General features: G+C 38.9%; 2 protein-coding genes across 2 annotated transcripts; one reads left to right on the top strand and one right to left on the bottom strand.

The window, feature by feature from the left end:
• Nucleotides 1-4,307: 4,307 nt before the first annotated feature.
• Nucleotides 4,308-16,016, bottom strand: plekha8 (pleckstrin homology domain containing, family A (phosphoinositide binding specific) member 8). Its single transcript, XM_066715666.1, has 14 exons — nucleotides 15,833-16,016; nucleotides 14,988-15,104; nucleotides 14,426-14,581; nucleotides 13,623-13,753; nucleotides 13,342-13,506; nucleotides 12,474-12,514; nucleotides 11,064-11,206; nucleotides 10,582-10,816; nucleotides 8,884-8,969; nucleotides 7,714-7,772; nucleotides 6,726-6,856; nucleotides 6,486-6,556; nucleotides 5,426-5,487; nucleotides 4,308-5,094 (listed from the first exon to the last, which is right to left on the bottom strand). The coding sequence occupies exons 1-14, from the start codon at nucleotides 15,870-15,872 to the stop codon at nucleotides 4,897-4,899; spliced, it is 1,635 nt and encodes a 544-aa protein (XP_066571763.1). The 5' UTR covers nucleotides 15,873-16,016; the 3' UTR covers nucleotides 4,308-4,896.
• Nucleotides 16,017-16,250: 234 nt separating this feature from the next.
• fkbp14 (FKBP prolyl isomerase 14) lies at nucleotides 16,251-19,897 on the top strand. The gene is made up of 4 exons (XM_066715670.1): nucleotides 16,251-16,601; nucleotides 17,072-17,223; nucleotides 18,095-18,222; nucleotides 18,940-19,897. The coding sequence occupies exons 1-4, from the start codon at nucleotides 16,405-16,407 to the stop codon at nucleotides 19,096-19,098; spliced, it is 636 nt and encodes a 211-aa protein (XP_066571767.1). The 5' UTR covers nucleotides 16,251-16,404; the 3' UTR covers nucleotides 19,099-19,897.
• Nucleotides 19,898-21,679: the final 1,782 nt, after the last annotated feature.

Below are 21,679 nucleotides of genomic sequence, written 5' to 3'. Positions count from 1 at the left end.
CCAAGCATGTTGTCTGTCATACATACTGCATGTTTCCTTTATTCTGCACAGATTTTCACTGTTAAGTCTCAGAGCCCATAGCATGGATGTTGAAAGTGTCCTCCATAGTGTTTCCACTGGGGGTGTGTTGGTTCGTCCTGTAGTTCGGGCAGCTGCTGTAGGTGTGTGTTTGGCTTGAGACCCTGATGGGACAGGAGTTCCCCTCACACAGATCCTATATTTAGAGAGTGAGCGCAGTGTGTAAGTTGTGTACAAATACAAAAGCTCAAATGTTTTGGTAGATGGGGGGGTGGGTTAAACTATTATTAGTCCATGTTGGAAAAAGTAATAGAATCCCCAAAACATTATATATATATATAAATTCTACCAACTTGCAAAGAATATGGAGGAGCAAATGGTGTAACTGAAAACAAGCACAGACTTTTTAAACTTGAAATAGCCCATTTGCTGACATCTAGGGACACTATGTGCCATCTCAACTGCCCAATTTTGCATTCCTTTACCTTTTTTGAAAGACACTTTTGCTGTGCCTTCATGCTGTTTCAGTGCCAGGACATCAGATATCAGGTGATTTAATTAGTCCAAAGGCAGAAACTAATAGGAATATTGACTTCACTTCAGTAGAGATCCCACAGAGCTTGCATTATACAATGTGATTGAGGTGAGCAGTTAAAACAAAACACTGTCAGCATTCCCTTAGTAAATTGCGCCGATGAAACTGTCCATTAGGGATTATAATAGTAAACAAGAAAATGCTTCCTCTTGGAAAATCCTACTGAAGGTCTCAGCCAACGAAAGCACTTTTAAATATAGATCACTGAAAATGTAACCTCTTAACGAACTGCAGCCCAGCCTGAGAGCTTTGTAGATGTAAGGTTTTTAAATACGTGAGCCTCTATTGCATATTGGCACAGGTCTGACTTTTAATAGTCCAAAGGAAGCCAGCAGAGTAGTATACTTTATTGTATATGTAATTACTCAGGCGGTCGAGAAAAAGGAGCCCAGCCAGGGAGGCAAATGGAGATTATGTGTTTAAAACTGGGCACACATTTCTTAACTACATTAGCAGGCAGCACTCCTCTCGAAATTATATTAAGGGCATTTGCTTGCAAAAAACTAAGCAGTAAAAAGCCTACATATGCTTTTTATTCCATCACCCTAATTTTCTTATGGCAGGGCCATATTTTATTTGTAAAGTCCTGCAATGAAGATGCTTTAATACCCCTATGTACAATAAATGTACAATATGGACGCCAGCAGGAATTCCTCCCAGCACAACTGTCGCAAAACACTCAGGTTGGGTCAGATGTAAGTCTACAGTCTTATAGATGTATAGATAAGGCAGGCGGTGCATTGAAATAAAAAGTGTGAAAGGCTTCAGATATTGTGACACCCAACAATATGTCTTGCCCCCTCAATCAAAAAAGGTTAGAATCACTCCACTTCAACTGATCCCTGTCCTCTTCCCAGGACTCCTGAATACAGACTCTGTGATCAGAAAGGGTTTCGGTCGTACACCCCAGGACTGTCACCACAATCCTGTCCTCCCGAGGGGGAAGCTTATTGCTGCCCATGTAGGGGGAGCGGGCGGTGCACAGAGGATTCCCCCCTTTAACATATGCCAGTGTTATGTTTGGTTTACAATGAACAGCTGCTCAATGTACATGTGGCCATCTCTATAGGTATAAATATCCTATAATTGTATTATATGTTTTCAAAGGAGATACATTTTATTGATTAGTCAGTTCCTGCAGTGGAGCAGCGTACAGAGGGCATGTAATATGTAGGCAACCACACTCCGTGCACGGCCACTAAGCTGCCCTATTGTTTCCCTAAATAGACCACCATGTGTGTTGCATACAGGTCACACAGCCCCTGCGCTGGCGATCAACTGAGTGAGGAATACAACGCTGCTGTTGTCATAATAAACACAGCAGACAAATGCCTCGGTGAGTAGTGAAGACAGGAAGTCACTTACAATCTATAGATAAATTGGATAAGTTATCTCTCTCACTCCCTATGTGTGTGTGTGTGTGTATATATATATGTATATATACACACACACATGTTGTTAGATTGGTTAGTAGATGTTTTCAAATTTAAACCCAAAGGGTCCATAATTAATATATAGTAAGCACTACACTAAGTGTAATTACTATATTGTAACGCATTATTTGATATTGGGATTTCTCTATTTTCACATTGCTTTTACAAATTGTCTTTCACCCTTGACAATCCCAAATGAAAGAACAAAGAAGACAATTACCTTATTGTCCAATTTATTCAAAGGACAGTATTTGACCTTGTACCTAGTAGCCTTGACCCAGTAATAGTACCATGAAATAAATCCCAGCTGACAATTTTTCCCCCCACTAAATGTATATGATTATTTTCGCGCTGCTGTGTGGGCCGGTGTCGTGTTACAGCGCGAGGGGCACCAGGCAGATATTCTGGGTTCCCACCACAATGATGATCGGGTCTCGGTTGCAGGAAGAAGACAGGGTACCAGCTGTTAATTGAAACCTAGTGAAAGACGATGACCTATAGGAAACTATGCCAAGCACGCCTCCTCTCTGAAGAGCGCAGATAAACTAACATATTAACTGCAAACACAACAGGCGGCCCTGCGGCAGGGCAGAATCAGTACAGAGCAGGCCGAGAGAAAGCCTAGAGGGTCAAACTTGTTCAATCAGATGTCTAGAGTCCATATACAAGGGCTGGGAGTCAATCATCAGGTTATCCTCAACTTTAAGAGTCATTGTTCAATAACTTCATTCTATGTGGATTGTGTTTATTAAACTGACATGTTTTTACTGTGGTCGTAATTTCTGCCTGTTGCTATGAGGCGCACTGCCTGCCTGCCATGATTGCGATCACATATGATGTAGTGGTTTGCATCCGAGGGGCTGGCTGAGGATCCTACATCTTGTAGTTTCCTGCCCTGACATTAGTGGTGCTGCAGGCTGGAAACAGAAGCCAAATGAGATGGGACTCTCCTGGCAGCGTGCCCCGGGTTCGGCTAGCCTGTTTGAGATGACAGATCAATGGAGAACAGCAGCCCGTCCGATTGCAAATAAAGCAGCTTGTATCTTCAGGAGGAACCCTGCTTTGAAAATGGCACTTATTACAGGAAACTGTAGCTACAATCAATGAAGGTAGTTGTATTTGTGTCCTGTATCATTGAAAATAATTGTAAAATAATAAACAAGTATTGCTTATTACATAAATAGTTAATTATACATACTTCACACACACACAAATAGCTTTGGATACTCATATAAGGTAAATAAAATAAATGAACTGGTGTAGACAACCCAGTATCTACAGTTCATAACACCTGCTCAAAACAGAGCAAGGACTCCATAGCAAAAAATCGATGAAGGATGAAATGCATAGAAACATATTTGCATTATGTAAGTGAGGACTCGGTGAGACCTATGAATTAGCATTTCCTCTGCAGCAAGCAACATCATCTTAAATACTCCCTCCACTACACATGCTCTTCCAATGGGTCTTCCCGGATGCGGTGGCGCAGTTCCTACGTCCGGGATCTGTAATTAGAGCTAACAGAATTACCTCTGCTGCCGAAGCCCTGCGGTTTCCAGCCAGGGTGGGACAGGAGATCCCTATCAAGGTTGCTCTTTCCGCTTTGTCTCTCACTTAGTCTCCTGGCTGAACTGGGGCTGCGTTATATCCCACAGAGATGGATTGCCAGGACTGTGCGTTTAGGGATGTGTATCTGTGCAATACCGAGACATCTGTCACCGGTGCTCTTCTTTTCAACGTCACCGGTGGCAGATAATATGCTTTTGGTTTAGGGTCAAAAAGACCATTTAGAATAAGTGCCGTTGCTTTAGGCCGTAAAGAATGACGTTAGAGCGATGAGACAAAGATTTGTTTTGGCCGATTTCTTTTCTATATTCATTGAAACATATGGAAATACCTTCAGCTTCAAAAGGTCTCAAACTTACACCTTTATTTTCCCTTCTTCTGCTAAATCATATTTTAAAAGAATAAGTAAAATAGCATGACAACTACAGCGGAAAGCAGCAGAGACCAGGATCTGATTTGTGTCAATGATAAGTATTGCATGCGGTAGAAAAGTGTTTTTTGACATACCACCATACAAGCAATTCAGTTATGCCAGGTTGTGACTTGAATGGCAGACCTGTAGTTCTCCATATAAATTGCTTTTCATCACCAAGTCAATAAAACTAAACATATTTCCTATGGTATGTCACTTCTGCGTTATTTATATGTAGATCACCTTCAGAATCTACAATTTTCAAATGAAAAAACAAAACAAGTTTTCCCACATAATGTAAACGATTGTAATAAATAATGTCCGTTTTTCACAGTACAGAATGTCTGCATTACAATTCACTTTTCTTGTGTATGGCTGTCCAAGCATTGTATAAATGCACCCGAGTCCAACATTGTACTATAATATGTAGTGATGGAAGCACAACTTAAAAAACATAAAACAAATCTGAAAACTACATCTAACCCCATAAGAGCTTTCTGAAACTTTTCCATGCAGAGGGCTTACGTTATAGTTTGGTCCAATAATCAGACTTCATATAACAACAATAATAAGCAGAATAAGAAGAATTAATGGGAAACAGCACACATTGTCATTCTTAAAGAGTATAAAACTACTGCACTTGGATTTCCTTGAGGTCCTGTAATACTTGTGGAGGAGATGAACATCTGGCCACATGTTCTATTGCTTCGCGTGTTGGGCGGACAGAACATTCACAGGCGAGCCGACTGGAAACTCAGTCCGCAGCGATAATAAATACAGAATTATAAAAACACACGTACACACACAGACAGAGACACCCCCTGACTGTGCCGGTATGTTGGAAAGTCTGTCTCGCTGTGTGTTGGCCATCATCATACGATCTCATCCGACTCCAGATTGTAGTCTTCATACAGGGCATCCAGGAGTTTCAGCTGGTGCTCCATGGCCGGCAAGTAGACGTCCAGGTCCCGGCGCATCCCCTTGGCAAAGCCCTCCTTCTGCTCATCTCCTTCCCTGGAGACCAGCGCTGCAGCAAAGCCCTGGTAGGATGGAGCTGCCCGCAGTGCCAACTAGGAAAGAGAAAAGAAAGCAACATTCAGGTCTCGAAGACACCGCTGAGGTGAAGGGGCAAAAGGTCGAAGGTCGAGGTTTGTACACGTGATTCTGTCAAGGTGCTACTATAGCTCAGAGACAAAGTATAAGTTTTAGGAATTTAGAGGAGGTTTCAATTAGATGTTTATTTTTTTTGGGCACTTTAAATCTATTAATTTATTCAGTTGTTCCGTTTAATTAATGTAACCCATTGGAGGTATCTCTTCTTGCGGGGGCTATAGACAAACCTCGACAGCAGCCAGATGGTGAAACAGCTCAGTAAAGAAAGAAACATGACAAAAAACTTACAGCAAACACTCCTCGCACAACCCAGCCATGGTACTGTCGCAGGGTTTTCCCGTAAGCGTTATCTGCAAAAACAAATTGGCACTGGTGTGTGAAGCACAGCTCACAGACATACACACATATCAATCGAATCAGAACAATCTAAGGTATGGTGCAGACACGGGCAGATAACTCAAAAATAAAACAACTTCGTAATCATAACAGGGGGCACAGAAATGTCAGCTTTCTGTGACGACAACAGATTTAGGAGATGTAGCGAAATCAAGCACAGTTTGGATGATTAATTTCTTTTGTGGGACGTGAGTGAGCTGTGATGGCTCCTTCCACAATTCTTTTGTTCTCAGAAGAATGAACAAGCCAGCCTGGAGCCATTATTTCCCCCTTGTAAGCATTCCCAGGTGTTCAAAAGTGCTTTCCTGTGCAACTAAATTCGTCTGATCATCCAGAAACTGCGAGAGATCCTCCACACGAATGCCGAGTAAGAGTCCTTTTTAGGGTGAACTGGCGTAAGCACATCAATTATATAATCTTTGTGCGCAACTACAGACTTGCTGTGCGTTTGAGGACCGAAAATAACAGCCAGACTGCAAACTCTCTGAAGCGGCAGTGCTCACCTGAAAGTCCTTATAAGGGGTACTTCACTGGTAATTGGTGCTCTGTGGGTTTTGGTTCCCTATCTTCCTATAGTGTGTATTAAATCTGTTTACCCCACTAATGTGTCTCGGCAGTGGGGCATTAAGCACTTTTACAAACTTCTCAATCCTGACATTACAGTAACAAGAGACTTTCATTTTTATTATTATATAACTTTCTACTTAAAAATACAGTGACGTTTGTTCTAAAGAAAGTGGTATATGATGTAGTAGGTTCCCCCCCAAGACTAAAGAAACCCATTATAACCCCCCTCAAAATGCTTTAAGGTGTGTGACTTTTTTTCTATACATTTATATTATTTGAAATGACAATCTCATAATGGAATGAATATGTTAGAATTCAAGCAATTATGACTGACGAATAGGATACAGTGATGTATCAAGGGTGAAATGCACAAAGTAACACTTACTGAGAGCAGCGTGGATGTCTTTCTCCCCCCGATTCACTTCTAATAAGAACTCTTTCAGGAATTTCAGGCCTCTGTGGCAGCACAGGTTAAAAAAAATACAAGATGTGTTATATTATAGTAAGAGGGAAATAAAATTGTCTGGTTACATCTAGTACAGATGGCTTAACCCTCAGAATATACTGTATTACAGCTCAAAAAGAACAACTACGATTCAAATTTGCAGGAAAATACTAAATTTACCTTTTTAGCCACAAAAGAGCTTCGGTTGCCGAATTTCGAACCTGTGCGACACCGGTATCCACTTCATAGAGCACGATCTTCTGCAGGGTGTTGAACCTCTCTGGATTCGTTATGTATTTTTGATTGATTTTCTAGGGGGTTACAGAAATGACAAAGTGTGTGGTTTGCTTTATCTAAACAGGATCTGAATACTTAGGTGATTTTTGTTAGCATTAATTACCTATTTATGATTTAACCTATTTGGTTAGGAGATTAAACTTTACATTTCTACATGAGGAAACCCGAAATAGCCCATGGTATAAAACTGTAGGCAGTAGCATGACTTCTTGGTTAATTTGTTACGGGTGCACCTATCTGCACCCATGAAGACTCCAACCCCAAATGTCTGTTGGTAATATAGTGTATGCAGTATATATACTGTGTTTGTAATTGTGTATACATATATATGGTTCACAGAGCAGAATTCAGAATCTGGCCCCGCCATCTTGTGGAAAGGTTTGGAAACTGCAGCTGTTGAACCTTCCCAGAGGTAATCTTGGGACTTTTAGGATACAACATGAATGCTTTGTTCTCTCTTGGTATTTATTTTTCTCTGACACATATGTTTTGTAGAAATTGAAACTCTTTCTGTGGAAAGTTCCCTAAACATAATTTTTTTTAGATTACTGAAGCCTGTTTAAGACTTTCCCACTGGTATGAGGAAAGCTGATAAAGAGATAGAATTTAAGCCTGATCAAATGTAAGTAATTGTATATTTTTCAGCAATAGTTTAATATTTAAATGAAATATTGAGATGTGCATTTTAGATTGTTTTGTTTCATATAACAATACTAACTAAACTTCCAACATAAAAATGTACTGTCAAGGCAGAAGTGGAATAAATTCAGTAAAAACAGTTTAATCAAAATAGTTATGATTATGAAATTTTGTCCAAAGTGTATATTTATATATAGCACTGTGTTGTTATAGATCTTTTTTTAATACATACCTTAATATTACCTACAAAATCTATTTTAACAGGAGCAAAAACAGTGGGTCCCAGCTTATCTAAGGAGAGAGAGTCAAATGTCAATCTTGGGTTGAAAAATTACATTATAGTAGAAAAGCATGCGTTGTTTAAGTGTTGTCTAACAAAACAATCTTCAAATAGTTGAATATCAAACGATTCTGTAAAAAACAATAAATGAATCCTCCACGGTCAAAATGATTTAATGACTGTGCTTTATATTTCAAAGATTTTGTAGTTTCTTAGGTCCATCATAATAATTAATATTATTTTTAACATTATTACATATTAATAATAAAGAGAATTAAGAAACCCATATGATAAGAATTTCAAAGAGTTTGTGGTTTTCCATCTTTTGTCACACACACACACTATTACTATAGCATAAGACATCCCTATACCAGGACTGGACTGTACCAAATATCATGCAAGACACAGATGACTGTATGTATTGAGATACTTGAGAGAGCAGTGTCACTGATGTCATGCTTTCTAAAGAACAGTCATTATGGTCACAAACACCATACAAATTATTCTAACCATATGTTTTTGTTCTGTTGGTAATATAGTGTATGGCATATACATATATATACATACATATATATATATATATATATATATATACACACACACACACACACACACACACACACACTCACGCACACACAGAGTGTGTAATTGTGTATAGGAGTATATGAGTATAGTGGCATGCTGAAGATAATAGTTTGAAATAAGTCTAGAAGAAATAAAGTGAGGGTTAACAAGTATAAGAATATATAACAAGTTAACAAGTATAAAAAAGGCGAGACTACCAAAAATGTAAGTCAGACTTTATTTTCTAATAGTATTGGAACTAAAACAAAGAAAGAGTCAAACAAAAGAACAAACGGAGGAAAGTATTAAAAGCCAGCAACTAAAATATGTGTTTTAACCAGCAAACAAACATCAGACAATTGAATTCAAGCATTCACAAGAGATAAAATAAGTTGCGTTACTGGAGGAAAGCACTTACCATTTCATCAGAGTAAGGGGAAACTTATTCTCATGTTATACTAACCCACAAAGTAGATGTTTTAAAGACCCGCCTCCCAAAAAGCAGTGAGATGACAAATATAGGATGGAAGTGCAAATGTGGTAACATAACATGCCTACCTAATACAGGGACTATTGCATAGCAAGACTCCAAAAAGGGCTCTGTTGGGATACCATTGTCCTCTTCCAGTTTTAAATCACTAAATCTAAAAATCAAAAACATTTAGACAGAATATGCAAATTAGTAAAACGTCACCAGGAGCAAGTTTTATTTGTAAATTAGAGACAGAGAAAAACACACCCACAGCATGAAAACGATGGAAGACATTTTGTGTCAGTCTTACACTATTTTAACACTTGGTGAAAGACATACTTAGTAATATATTATAGAAGCCTTTCCTTAACCGTACATTTGGTTCTTCTGCTTTCTTACCATTTCTCGATTTTTCATGAATGCATATTATTGCACCATTATTGTTACACATCATGGCCCATATTTAAAATAAATATAATATTTATTTCCTACCAGGGTGTTGCAGAAAGTGTAAATAAACATAACGGACAATTCAAAACAATCAGGCCAAATCTCTCATTTACCAGAAAAGGCTGATCATTCAACAAAAAAAATATCTGGCATACTTTGCATAAAGATGTAAATATCATCTATATTTTCCTGTTTTGTGTACTCTATTCTTGTCGATTCTATTTAGCTGCTTACTGCTTTAGCTGTGGACTATATATAAAGTATGAGGTTTCCTGGCAACGCTATCTTTACATTTAGCTCAGAAAATTGCATTCAGAAGCTATTTCTGCTAGAAGCCTTAGTATACATGGAAAATACATTTAGAAAGAACATATAATCATACAAAGCACATATTATTAGGTATATAATACATCAATCAGAAAAAATAAAATAAATAAAGAATAAGGGCTGGATTAAATCAAAACTTTGACCCACCCGCTAATAGTAAACAACAAACCTGTTCATCATAGCGGTTACATTTCTGATTAGAAGAAAGTGTCATCCTACTAAAAATGAAGCCGCAACTGAATACAGTTCTGTAGTTTTATATTAGCGGGTGGGCCAAGGTTTTGATTTAATCCGGCCCTAAATCAAATATTAAATTTACATAAAACTACCTCACAACTCTGTTTATTGGTTTCTAAAAAGCAAACGAAAAAACAAACATGCATGCACGTCAAAAATACAGATCAGGGTAAATTCAGTCATCACAGCTTATTACCTGTCACATTACTATGAGCTGATGGCAGTGCAAAGTGCTAATTCAAAATCGGATAAAAAGGAAAGATGTTTAGACACAATTTCATTATTCAGCTCTACAGAGAACCAATATTGTTTGCTAAAGAAACATAAGATATAAAGACGCTAACAACCAGTAATTATTAAATAAGAAAATGGTTATTTTATAAAAACCTGTCAAGATGAAGGGTATGCTGGGAAATCTGTACCTTAAACTCTGTCCAACAGAGCAGTTACAGTGACCACTAAAAAAAATGGGTCACAGGAAAACCAACACTGTACCCTTTAATTGTAATTGAATGTAAAGGTAGTTAATTCACATATAAACACTGTCTTTTCTCAAGGTCAAACCTTGACATTCTCCGCGTCACATAGGTAGTGTCTACACCATACGGTCCCTTCTTACGCAAATTCTTCAGATACCTAAGCTGCAACTTTTACATTTGCTGAGGGTGTAGCATTATTGTTTTCCCCATTAAAACTCCTGAGTCAGCCATTTAATTGCCAGCTGCAGCCATGTTTCCCAAGCAATCCGTCACAAAGGAAGATCCTCATACCTGTGGCCCATAGTACTAAAGAATGTGTCAACTTCCTCCGGCCCATCCGGTATGTCCTTCTGTTCGAGGTCATCTTCCTGCTGCTCCCAGACGTCGCCCTGCTCTGGCCCCGAACCCCCTCCAGCCCCTTGACCCTCTCCTGCTCCCTGCCCACCAGGACTCTCAGCACGGCCCTCACTGGGGGCGTCTGCGAACTCCTCCGTGTCCGTGTGCTCCCCCTCGGCCGGGCTGCCACCTTTCAAAACACACGACGTGACACATTGAGAGACATACACGGTCGAAAAGCATCTTTTATTTCGCATGTCTCCATTCTGTTTTGGGTTCTACTGCGGCCAACACAAGTAACAACAAAAACACACCACGGCCAGAGCTTTAACACATGGGCGACAGAGAAATCAGGTTTTGTTACGTAATAAACAGTGTTAAATATACATACTGCTTTCCGCCTTTGTTAAGCCTGGTCTTCAATTGAAAATGTGTACCTTCAAGCTGGTTCTGCGAGTCGCTGGAGACAGGCGATGCGTGGCGTTCCGGACTCTCGACAAGAGTCGTTTTTTCTTGTCCGTCGGTTATCGGCGTTTCCATGGTAGCCTCACTCCGGCAGTTGTTATTTAATTCTTTTTTTCTGTTGACAAAATAAATAAATCAACAACCGTCAAATTCAGAATCCTTTACTTTCCCAAAATGCTTTGCCCCAAGTGTAGCCCCAAGATACCATTAACAAAGTCGGCCTTCGTTCAGCCGTTACAAATGTTATATTAAAATGTAATTCATAGATGTGGGATTATTCAAACTGTCAAATGTGTGTCTTGGTTGTGTGCCCTAGTATCTAGTCATATGTAAGATTATGATCAGGTCCAAGGGACGTTTATTTTTTCTTTTAACTATATAAATGCCTTGCCACCTTAGAGTGGAAAAGCACAAGTCATTCTTTAACAAACTTCAAACAGTTTTATGGAAAGTTCCTAATAAATATTATAAATGCTTACTCAGTAGTTTTAGCCCCAAGAACCATAACTGCTAATGCTAGCAATGTGGGGTTGGGCTGAAAGTCATACATCTCTTCTACTCCCTCAGGGCAACAAAGTATCCATATACTTATGAAGATAGGCAGGAAATCACAGTCATAAACAATGAATACGTTCTTTCCTACCTAGACCTGTTAAGCATGGTTTTCAATAAAAGAGCATGTAAACACATTAAACTGGGTGTGTGGCAGACGTAAGTGTGTATTCTGTGGCACCGGAGCTTGTCTTTAAAGGCTTTGTGTTGGCTGTGAAGTGAAACCTTCTAATTACTTTGAGAATCAGGCTTTGTGACTCAGGACCAAATCCATTTTCAGAAATGGCTGGTCTGTTATTGCTGTTTACTTTTTCAAACCTATTCATTATTAACGATTTATATTTTAATAATAGAGTATACATTGTTTTAAATTTCCTTTGCCATTTGGTGTGTATTGTGTCAGATTTCTAATGCCCAGAATGTTTTTCAGCTCACTGCCGTAACATGCTAAAATATTACATGAATGGCAGGCTGACATCCCACTAAAATTCTCAAAAAGCAATCTCCAGTGCTCTGCTGAACCCAAGACAGTAGTGTTTACATGGCCATTTCTGAGCCGGATCAAATGCATCGGTAGCACTCGACCGGCTCAAGTCCCAGCATGCACTGCGGCCGCGTTTGATTTAAAGGTAGGTGGCAGCCAGGAAGAGAACACTTCCCTACTTCCCATATTATAAATAAAATAGTTAAAGTTAACAGTAAATGTCTTGTTATTTTATGTTATGCAAGTGTGTTAGTTTTACTGTAATTAAAAAATATAAAACGACAGTTCAGTGCTTTATGGATAAGCGAGTGTTACTCCAAGCTAAGCCATGCATCACACAACTTACTTTTCCAGGATGCTGTGACTGGATGCATTGAAGGGTTTAATCTGTAAGACATAGAAAATATTTTTTTAATACTAATAAGGCAAAACATTCCATCTTGGCAGGCTTATATGATTATTCCTTCAGCTTCTAATTGATTTATTACATATACTTCTTGCAAACTGAAAGAACCTAATAGAACCTCTTCAGAAGCTCCACTGAAGTTCAACAGTAATTAAAAAATGAAATGGCGAGGAGAGACAATTAACACATCAAAGACATCATTCCTTCAGACCTCCAAATTAATAAAATATTAACACATTAGCCTAGTGGATATTTGTAGCACAATGAAACAAGAACATTAGCATTATTTATGCTCTTTGTAGATACCCCACACTCTTCACTGTACAGAAGACATGTTGTATATATATTATATATTATTTAATTACAATGGCACACCTACTTCAAGGGAACTCGTCTTCTTAGATTAGTAACCAGTGCACTGTTTCTACAGATGAACAATACTATCAAAACCACTATGAAAAACTATGTAAATAAAATGCCCTCTTTAAGCTTAGATCTTTTTAAGAAGTCAGAACTGAATATTTCCCTTTGTCTACACAATCAATAAGTCTTCCAGTGCATATCTTTCTGACAATAAATTCCCTTGAGAAAAAGCTGTTAGGATCTGCCACTCCGGCCCGCTAAATGAATCCAGTGAGAGTCATAATTATTTAAGTTAACACAACATACGTTTCAAACATAGCTTCCATTTCTTTCTATATACAATACAAATACACACTGATAAATCCCTTTAATCACTCATTAGAGTAAAGAAGATCGTTGAAGTTCAGCCATGTTACATTATAATAACTTTAGGCTTGACACTGGCCTTGTGTGGTTTAATGGCAGCTACAGGTGGGGAGCCAGGGGGCGTCTGGTGCAACAGCTCGGAGCTGAAAGTTTTGCTGGCGATCTGCATGCACTCCTCCAGCGTCTTCAGGAAGGTGGTACAGGTGGACTTCACAAGGGTGCCCATGTCAATATTGTCTGGCTCCTGTTAACAATAACCACATACTCTGTAAAAGCCCTGGGGGTGGCAGTGCTGACATTCAAACACCAAACTTATAGAAATCTTTCAAGTGTTTAAGTGAAAAATGCCGGGAAGCTCACCTCGACCGTGGTGCTGGACTCCGCGTGTTCAGGGCTCTCTTTAATTTTATTCACCTGCTGCAGGAGGAGGTCACAGTACAGTCGCAGTTCAGACATCTTTGTTTTAAGGGCCTCTGTATTTTCATGGAGTTCTGAGGAAATAAAACACAGAGTTACACACAACATGTGAGCTGGTCTCTCGCATTACAGTTCATCTTCATTAACCGCCATTTCTGAGGCCTAAGAAGCTTCCCCTTAATAGGATGCTGCATTTTTCCCCCCCTTCTTATTTTGAATCACATGTTCAGTCCTTACTTGATTGGATTACTTGTTTGGTAACCTACACACATAATGCAGTGGCCTACACACCGCCTGAAGCAAAATACACACCTAGTCATGGAATTTGAATGTTTTAAACAGCAACAGAAGAGGATCACCTTAAAAATAGCGTGTCCAAGTATCTTTTTTTATATATATCTTGTCAATGCCTTCTTGAGTACTAGGTACCTTCAAATCAGACCTGTCTGGAGTGTGGAAACCACAGATCCTAGAAAATCAATGTCAAAATGTATATAGTATACTAAACCAAGCAGCAAAAGCTATTCAAATATTTTCTCATGTCCACATTCTCCATTATAAACAGGACGAGTGGCGCAGTGTAGCAACCTTGTGAGAGATAAGACTGTAAAACCTTCAAAAAACGGATAACAACGGAGCTCTCTTCGAGCACAACATTAAGTCAGACTGACTTGACTTTCCATTTTCACAAGAGTTTCTGTCAGTGACCCAGTTTGCGAAGGCTCCTGTTTGACACACGCACTTGCCTTTTTCTTTCTTTGTCCTGTTGTCTGTCAGACAGGCCTTGGCAGAACCCAGAGCAACAAGCCATTTCTGCCTCTCTGCAGCATTAATGGACTTCAGGTAGAAATACTGCTCCCCGGGGATGATCAGGTCCATACGTGTAATATCTGAGGAGTGAACTGCAGAAAAAAAAAAAAAAAAAAAAAAAAAAGTGCTTTATCAAAACACACGAGTCAGATATACTCCCCCAGTATGGCAAGGGGGGAATCGGGTAGATGAGAAAGAACCAATTACACCAGTGAACCAAGTTACTCTGGTAGTCACAACTCCATCAACAAATTGCTACACTCCCCAAACAAATGTACTGCGAGCATTTGCCCTGTCAAAACAAAGAGTCGCATTATGAATAGCATAGAAGGTGTCAGCCGTTCATGGGTGACAATGATAAGAAGTGAAGCGAAACCGAGAGCAGATTATCTCGTGTTGTTACTTACACTAGTACATGCTTTTATTTGTATTATTATCATTAGAAGTTATGGCATTACAATTCTTGCTGTTGCTATAATTCAAGTTGCGATATCCTACCTTGTATTTCACAAACAGAGATTTTAATGCTGCCTTTACATCCTTTCCAGGCATCTTCTTGAGAGTCATAATAAGATAAAGTTCCCCCTTCCAGCACAAACCAGCGAGGCTGCCAACCTGGAGAACAAACACAAACCACTGTACTGAAGTGTCTTAAACACTGGCAGAGAGAGCAAAATTCAGGTCACACTCAAGGAAGAGAAAAAAAAAAGACTTTCAGACAAGTTTAAGAGATGCTGCTATACTGTGTTGTACAGATAAGGCTGAAGTGTCTTATCAGGGGTGTCACATACTCAAGACCTACTGCACACAGTGAACAAGAAACACATGGTTGCTACTATTAAAGTTAAATATGAAAAACAAAACTGAATACAAAAGTGGGTCAATCTGTATTTGAATGGTGCTGCTTGACACTGTCCAATAGACACACAATGCATCATGTCATCATGTGCCAGCATCGATAAACCCATGCATGTGAATGGTGTCGATTCTACCTGTTCTGCCCTTGCAAGACAAACCAGACACAACTGATCTGCACAGACGAAATCATGAAATAAATCAACACATCATTGTTGTGATTCACTAGCATACACTCAGACACCCTCATACCCTGACAAAAAATGTGTATTCTCTCATCAACGGCAATATAATACAAAGCCCTAGCGCTTTTAAATCGTGGTAATTACAATCCGTTCAGTGTTGTAGTGGTGGTGTAGGTACGCAAAAAGTACAATCACAGCACTGCCAATCTAGTTAGCTGTAATCCTGCTACAGCCCTAGACATAAGACAACCCCGTCCCCCAGAGCCAAAAAAGCTAAAAAAACAACAACACACGGATACATACCGCTCAGATAATTCGTCCACTTATACAGTACTCCTTCCATGATTTATTTTCTCTACTCGTTACAGGGCATTATATTAGCAAGGCGGTCAATGTCTTTTAATTCACCAATGCGATTTCCGTAACCGTCCCCACACTAGCCTGCGCACTACGTGGGCACTCTGCGTAAAGCTTTCGTGAATCACGGCCCATGTGATCGCGTCACCTAAGAAGCCCCGCCCACGTCGCGTGACGTCACCGGGATTCGGTCTATTAAGAGTTCCGCACGCTCCCCCGGAAATGGGCGTGCTTTGAAAAGGTGATTCGAGGGGGCGTCCAATAAGAAGGCAAGTACTGCGGAGGAGGCGGTGCTTTGTCAGACGGCTTCACCAATCAGGAGGAAGGGAGGCCGTTCGCTGGAATAAAGTGGCGTTTGTGAGCGTGTTTGGGAGGGAAAGAGAGGGTTTGGGTCTGCCACGTATGCGGCCGTGTGGATGTGGACGATGCATGCTCTTTTCACACGTGTTTCATATCTGTGTAGTCGGTAGAAGACAGTGCTAGTTCCATATCCCCGTGCTGTTTTGTTATTTTCGACCATGTTGCTGGCGACTTTGAATTGTTTTTGCACATCATTAATGATGCTGGTGAGTGGGGCCAAGCTCCCGGAGCCGGAGGTGAAAGTAGAGATTCAGCACAGACCTTTTCTCTGCCACCGAAAGACCAAGTATGGAGACATGCTACTCGTGCACTACGACGGGTTTTTGGAGGGCAACGGGACTAGATTCCACTCCAGGTGATATGAAAGCGGGAGGATAGTAAGCGGGGCATTGGACAGTGATGCTCGGTTGTTGCCTTCAGTGTCTATGCGTGCATGCAGCGATAGCAAATTAAATGGCCAACCTGTTGACGTGTCAATGCATTCTTTATGCACACACAAAAATAACGCACACTTTGGTAGAAGCATTGATCCTCAAATGTTTAAATCATGGTGGATGTTTTGATACGTGGTCATATTGCCATCCTGTATTGTAGCTGGTGTACATTTTCCCAACACTACATATGTGTCCATGGGTCTGAGTATCAGGCTTATGCATGGGCTTACAGTCTTAGGTGTTTCCCACGACTTAATTACATGCTTCATGCTTTGAAATAGTCCCTTTTGTGTTTCAGGGCTGATCATTTCAAGATTGCAATTTCAGTATGGCTATTAGTATTTCCAGAACTTAATTTAGAAACTTTAACACTCTTCATTATTTTCTCCAGCCGCAATCAAGGGGATAAACACCCTGTTTGGTTTACTCTTGGGATAAAGGAAGTTATCAAAGGCTGGGACAAAGGACTCCAGGACATGTGTGTAGGGGAGAAAAGAAAGCTGACTGTCCCATCAGCCCTTGCCTATGGAAAAGAAGGCAAAGGTATTTCAAGCAGAGTCTTGTTAGGGGAAATATGTGTGTCAGATGCCTAAGGTCATTGTGTACCATTTATGGACGTCTTTGACAGCAGTTGGCTTCCCTACAAGCAAGCTGGCAATCCGTTTTGAATGGAATGGTTAACACTGCAAATGGAAATCTTAAAACAAATGACAAAAATATGGAATGTATGTGATCGGTTAAAGCTAAATTAATACATATCCGATGAAAGCAGCAATCAATCATAATCCTTCCAATTCTCATATTGTAAAAGTAGCTCTTAAGTTGTAATTTACTGGGATTGCTGTATATTGTGCACTTAATACATGCAGTAAAACTTGCTATGTTTTGTGTTCTTTCCACTGTACTATAAGGTTCTGATTCTAATGTTACTAACTACTTTTGTTTCTGTTGATAACCTTTAGGCACCTAACTACTGTATTTCTTGAAAGCATGCCGAGTGGAGACATGCATGTGTGCTACATGTATGCTCTGCAATTCTTTTCACCACACTGGTAAGCTTAGTCATGTAAACTGCATGTCAACATTACATCTCACTAAACCCTTGCATTAGCCTATAGTATATTGTATTTATCAATCTGGACTAATATTTGATGGTTATCACTTCTTCAGGTGAATGCTACACACAACTTTTTTCTTCTACTAAAGAAAGAAAGAAAGAAAATGAATTGAATGGCATGCATGTCGAATGTAGTTCTTTGCTTCTAATACTTCTTTTAAAATCTTGCTCTACTGATTTCAAAAGATACCCCACCAACTATGAAAGGAATACATTTTAGCTACTTAAATGTCATCACTGGAATAACCTTACTATTTGTGCAACTTGCTCTGTCTGATTTGGTTGCCTTATCTTTAGGGAAAATTCCACCTGATAGCACACTGATATTTGACATTGAATTGATGGAGATCAGAAATGGACCCAGGTCTCATGAATCATTTCAGCAAATGGACCTTAACGATGACTGGAAGCTGTCTCGAGTGGAGGTGTGTTTGTAATGATCTTCAGTGTCCTAGAACATTTTAGCACTGTGTCAGTTAAAGGGAAATTCAGTCCTTGTGCTGATCTGCCTCCTAACAATATTCAATATTCAATATTTATTCACATGCAAACATAATTGTGCAGCCTGACAAATGTGATAAGTTATTATTGTGCTGTGCTCTCCTTTTTACTCTTCAGTGTGTAGCTTTCAGTTCTGTTGCCTCAACTGAACAGCATGCATTGTGGCGTTGTGACTTCATATTCCTTCCAAACAGATCAGAATCTAAACCTTAAACTAACAACAGTTCAGTGAAGCAAGTCTTTCTTCTGATGCAAAAGTAGTTGTCAAACTACAGCTGAAAGACACTAGGGCCCTAGGGTGGCACAGACCAATGCAGTACAAATTATGTATCTGATTTTGTTAAATGTAAAAGGTTTTTGTTATTATCAATAAGTTATATCACCTATGAAAACAAAAAGTGTGGATGTGAACAAAAAATATTTGAAACTCAGCTTTTTTTTATATAGATTTGCCCTTCATTACTTAAATGCTTAATTTCATTTTCAGTCAGATTTGTAAAGTGTAATAGTTTAGAGTTATGTTAATGTATAGTGCATGTATCTGTTAAAGTATTGTAATTTTACCTTTCCCCCCCATAATATGTAATGTTATGTAACCAATATGCAATTACAAAACCCCATGTCCTCTTTCATATCGGCAGGTAAAGGAATATCTGAGGAAGGAGTTTGAGAGACATGGTTATTCTCCCAATGACACTCAGCATGAAGTCATGGTGGAAGATATTTTCAAGAAAGAAGATGAAGATAACGATGGCTATATATCTGCAAGAGAGTTTACCTACAAGCACGACGAATTGTAAAAAAAAAAAAAATCAAGATTTTATGATGCCAAAGTGGCTTTTGAATATGAACTGTGTCGGTATTTTGGGCTCCTTTACTCTGATATATTTGTTGGATTTTTATAAGACGTGTACTGATCTTGAGGTAATATTGTCTTTTAGACAGAAGTGTCTGCATGTGACCATTCCACTGTTATCAGATGTAAAGGATAACTTCCAAAGTACATAGGTTATGGGGTATTCCAGATGTCACATAGAAACAAATGGAGATCGGTTCAGGCCTATGTATTTTCCACAATAATTAAAGTAAATGTTGTATTTTTCACATTAAGATTAGATTGGTTATAGGATTTAGTTGTTAAAAATGTTTACATTTATTTGTGTGATCTGAGGACCAATGCTCAAAGCCCTGATTTAATATGAAAAATCTGTCAACCGAGTTATTGTGGAAATGGGATTATTCATAACAGTGTTCCCTAATAGGAAATAAACCACGTTTTGTCCTAGTCCTACCACTGTAATATTTATAGCTAATGTCTTTACTTCTCCCAGTTGCTCTTGTACAGGAGCACAGTGCTGTATAAGAAAAAATAAAAAATAAAAAGCCCTGTAAGCACATTAAAGGATTAATTGCCAAAATTTCAGTGACCTGTGGCAAACATGATTAATGAACTTTGAAGTATGACATCAATAACTGAAAGCGCACAATAGGATTTTGCATAACAGTGGTGGATAAATAGTGAGTAGGTTGGGTATTTTTATTTGTTATTTGAGTTTGAACTTTCCCATTAAAAATCTGAATTCCTTTTTCCAATACAAACGTCGCCTTTGGTTGTACTAGATCGCTCTAATATGAAAGCTTTTATCCATGTAATTTTATTTGAGCCTTATCTAACAATAATGTGGATCTGTGTGTCTGATTATCATGGGCATGGATTCAAATTGCTGTCTTAAATCGGTATGAAAGTTGTTCAAACACACAATGTTGTGTGATCAGCCAAATGCATGATACCGGTAAATCTTATTCAAATATACTTCAGTATTTCTAGGGTGAGGAAAGGCAAATTATTTAGAGTGCAGATCACCTGTACACCACTGTGTGGCATCATTCAGTCATTTTCCTCTTCATCCTCCCAGTGATAGACCAGCCTGGCATGATGTAATGATGTCACCATACTAATTTTTCACACACATCCCATAAGAATGCCTGGAACATGTAGGAATGCGGTTTCTGAAACGCAGCATTGTACTGCCCTATATGTTGCTTTTTAAGATGTCTTTTCACAGTATGTTTTCAGTACAGGGGTGTCTCCCTCTGGTGTAGCCTTTTACCACACTGGTCATATTTTTGTGTTAATCATTAACCTATGTTTTAGAGTTTCTGCATGTCATGCCATTTTGACTCAATATTGCAATTACCAGTCCAGATGTTTCACAGACAGTGCATTACAGAAGACATCTGTAAGAAAATACTGTAAACTTCTGCTGTGAAAAGAAAAGATGGAGATAAGGTATTCACCTAGGTATTTGGTTTCTGTGTGTTTAATGTTAATATTTTAATCTTGTTCTTCTCACTTTTGGTAGAACATGTAAGCAAAACAACAGTGGATTTGGCCTCTGGAACTCAACTTATCCAACTTATCAACACCTAGCAGGTCATCACATTATTTTCAGTTCCTCAGCAGGCAGGCTTATGTTAAGGTCTAATTTTGTGTTTTAGTTGAGTTCAGTTTCAAAACTAAAGGGGTAACTGTTAGCCAAACTTAATTACATGCACAAAAATCCCCTTTTTAACATGCACATATGTAAATCCTTTAGACATAGCAATATTGTCTTTAGGATAGCAAGATGAAACATGGCTATGTAATATTTATTGGTATTTAAATATTAAAGTGACGAGGTTCTATAAAATATAATAGTGGTTTGCTCTCCTTTTTCTTGAATGCAGAACATCTTGTCATGGAGAAACAAAACCAAAAAGAATGAGGGTTGTGGAGCTCAACATATTCAGCAAGTGGTTTTGTCTTATTATTTCTATTAAGCTGTATATAGAAATAGTTCGATTTCCCTTTATATTAGCATACGGGTGGGGTTTAGTCTGAGGGCGGTTCCTCAGGTTAATCCAGCCCTGTGTAGAGAGTAGTTGAGCTGTTCATGAAGTTTAATTAACAGAATATTAGGAAGTGGAAGAGGAAGCCGTAATACCAGAACAAGCAGATTAGATATATTCTTTCAGATAATTTTTCTAGAGGGATTTTGTAATTTATTTATTTTATTTTGAGCAACCAAGACAGTTTTTATGTGTTTATTTAATTAGGGAATAAAGGTTATTGTTCATTTAACTGAAGAGTCCTTTGCATTATCTCTTCTATCTCATTCCAATCCAATCGACCGCAAAGCTCCCACTTAACAATACTTTCTATACATGGGCTATCAATCTAATTGATTTTTAAAAATGCAATACAAACATAAACCGCCGGCAGTAAAATGCTGTCGTACTAGTGATGTTGCATCCTTTCAGATACTGACAGCTGTCTGCATTTACATTTTCAGTTGGAGTTGCTGAACAGAATTTAACGTATTTCAACACTAAATCAGTTAT

This window comes from Amia ocellicauda, chromosome 10 (assembly GCF_036373705.1).
Source record: "Amia ocellicauda isolate fAmiCal2 chromosome 10, fAmiCal2.hap1, whole genome shotgun sequence".
Taxonomy (NCBI): Eukaryota; Metazoa; Chordata; class Actinopteri; order Amiiformes; family Amiidae; genus Amia; species Amia ocellicauda.
This window is presented reverse-complemented; position numbering and strand designations above follow the sequence as displayed.

Bases quoted from the DNA above. Each gene is read 5' to 3' on its own strand.
- plekha8 (XM_066715666.1), bottom strand. From the start codon at position 15,872: ATGGAAGGAGTACTGTATAAGTGGACGAATTATCTGAGCG. The intron at 14,582-14,987 runs GTAGGATATCGC...TTTTTTCTGCAG, and splicing joins CTCTGTTTGTGAAATACAAG to TTCACTCCTCAGATATTACA. The intron at 7,773-8,883 runs GTAGGCATGTTA...CTCTCTCCTTAG, and splicing joins TGCAATAGTCCCTGTATTAG to ATAAGCTGGGACCCACTGTT.
- fkbp14 (XM_066715670.1), top strand. From the start codon at position 16,405: ATGTTGCTGGCGACTTTGAATTGTTTTTGCACATCATTAATGATGCTG. The intron at 16,602-17,071 runs GTGATATGAAAG...TATTTTCTCCAG, and splicing joins GGGACTAGATTCCACTCCAG to CCGCAATCAAGGGGATAAAC. The intron at 17,224-18,094 runs GTATTTCAAGCA...CCTTATCTTTAG, and splicing joins CTATGGAAAAGAAGGCAAAG to GGAAAATTCCACCTGATAGC.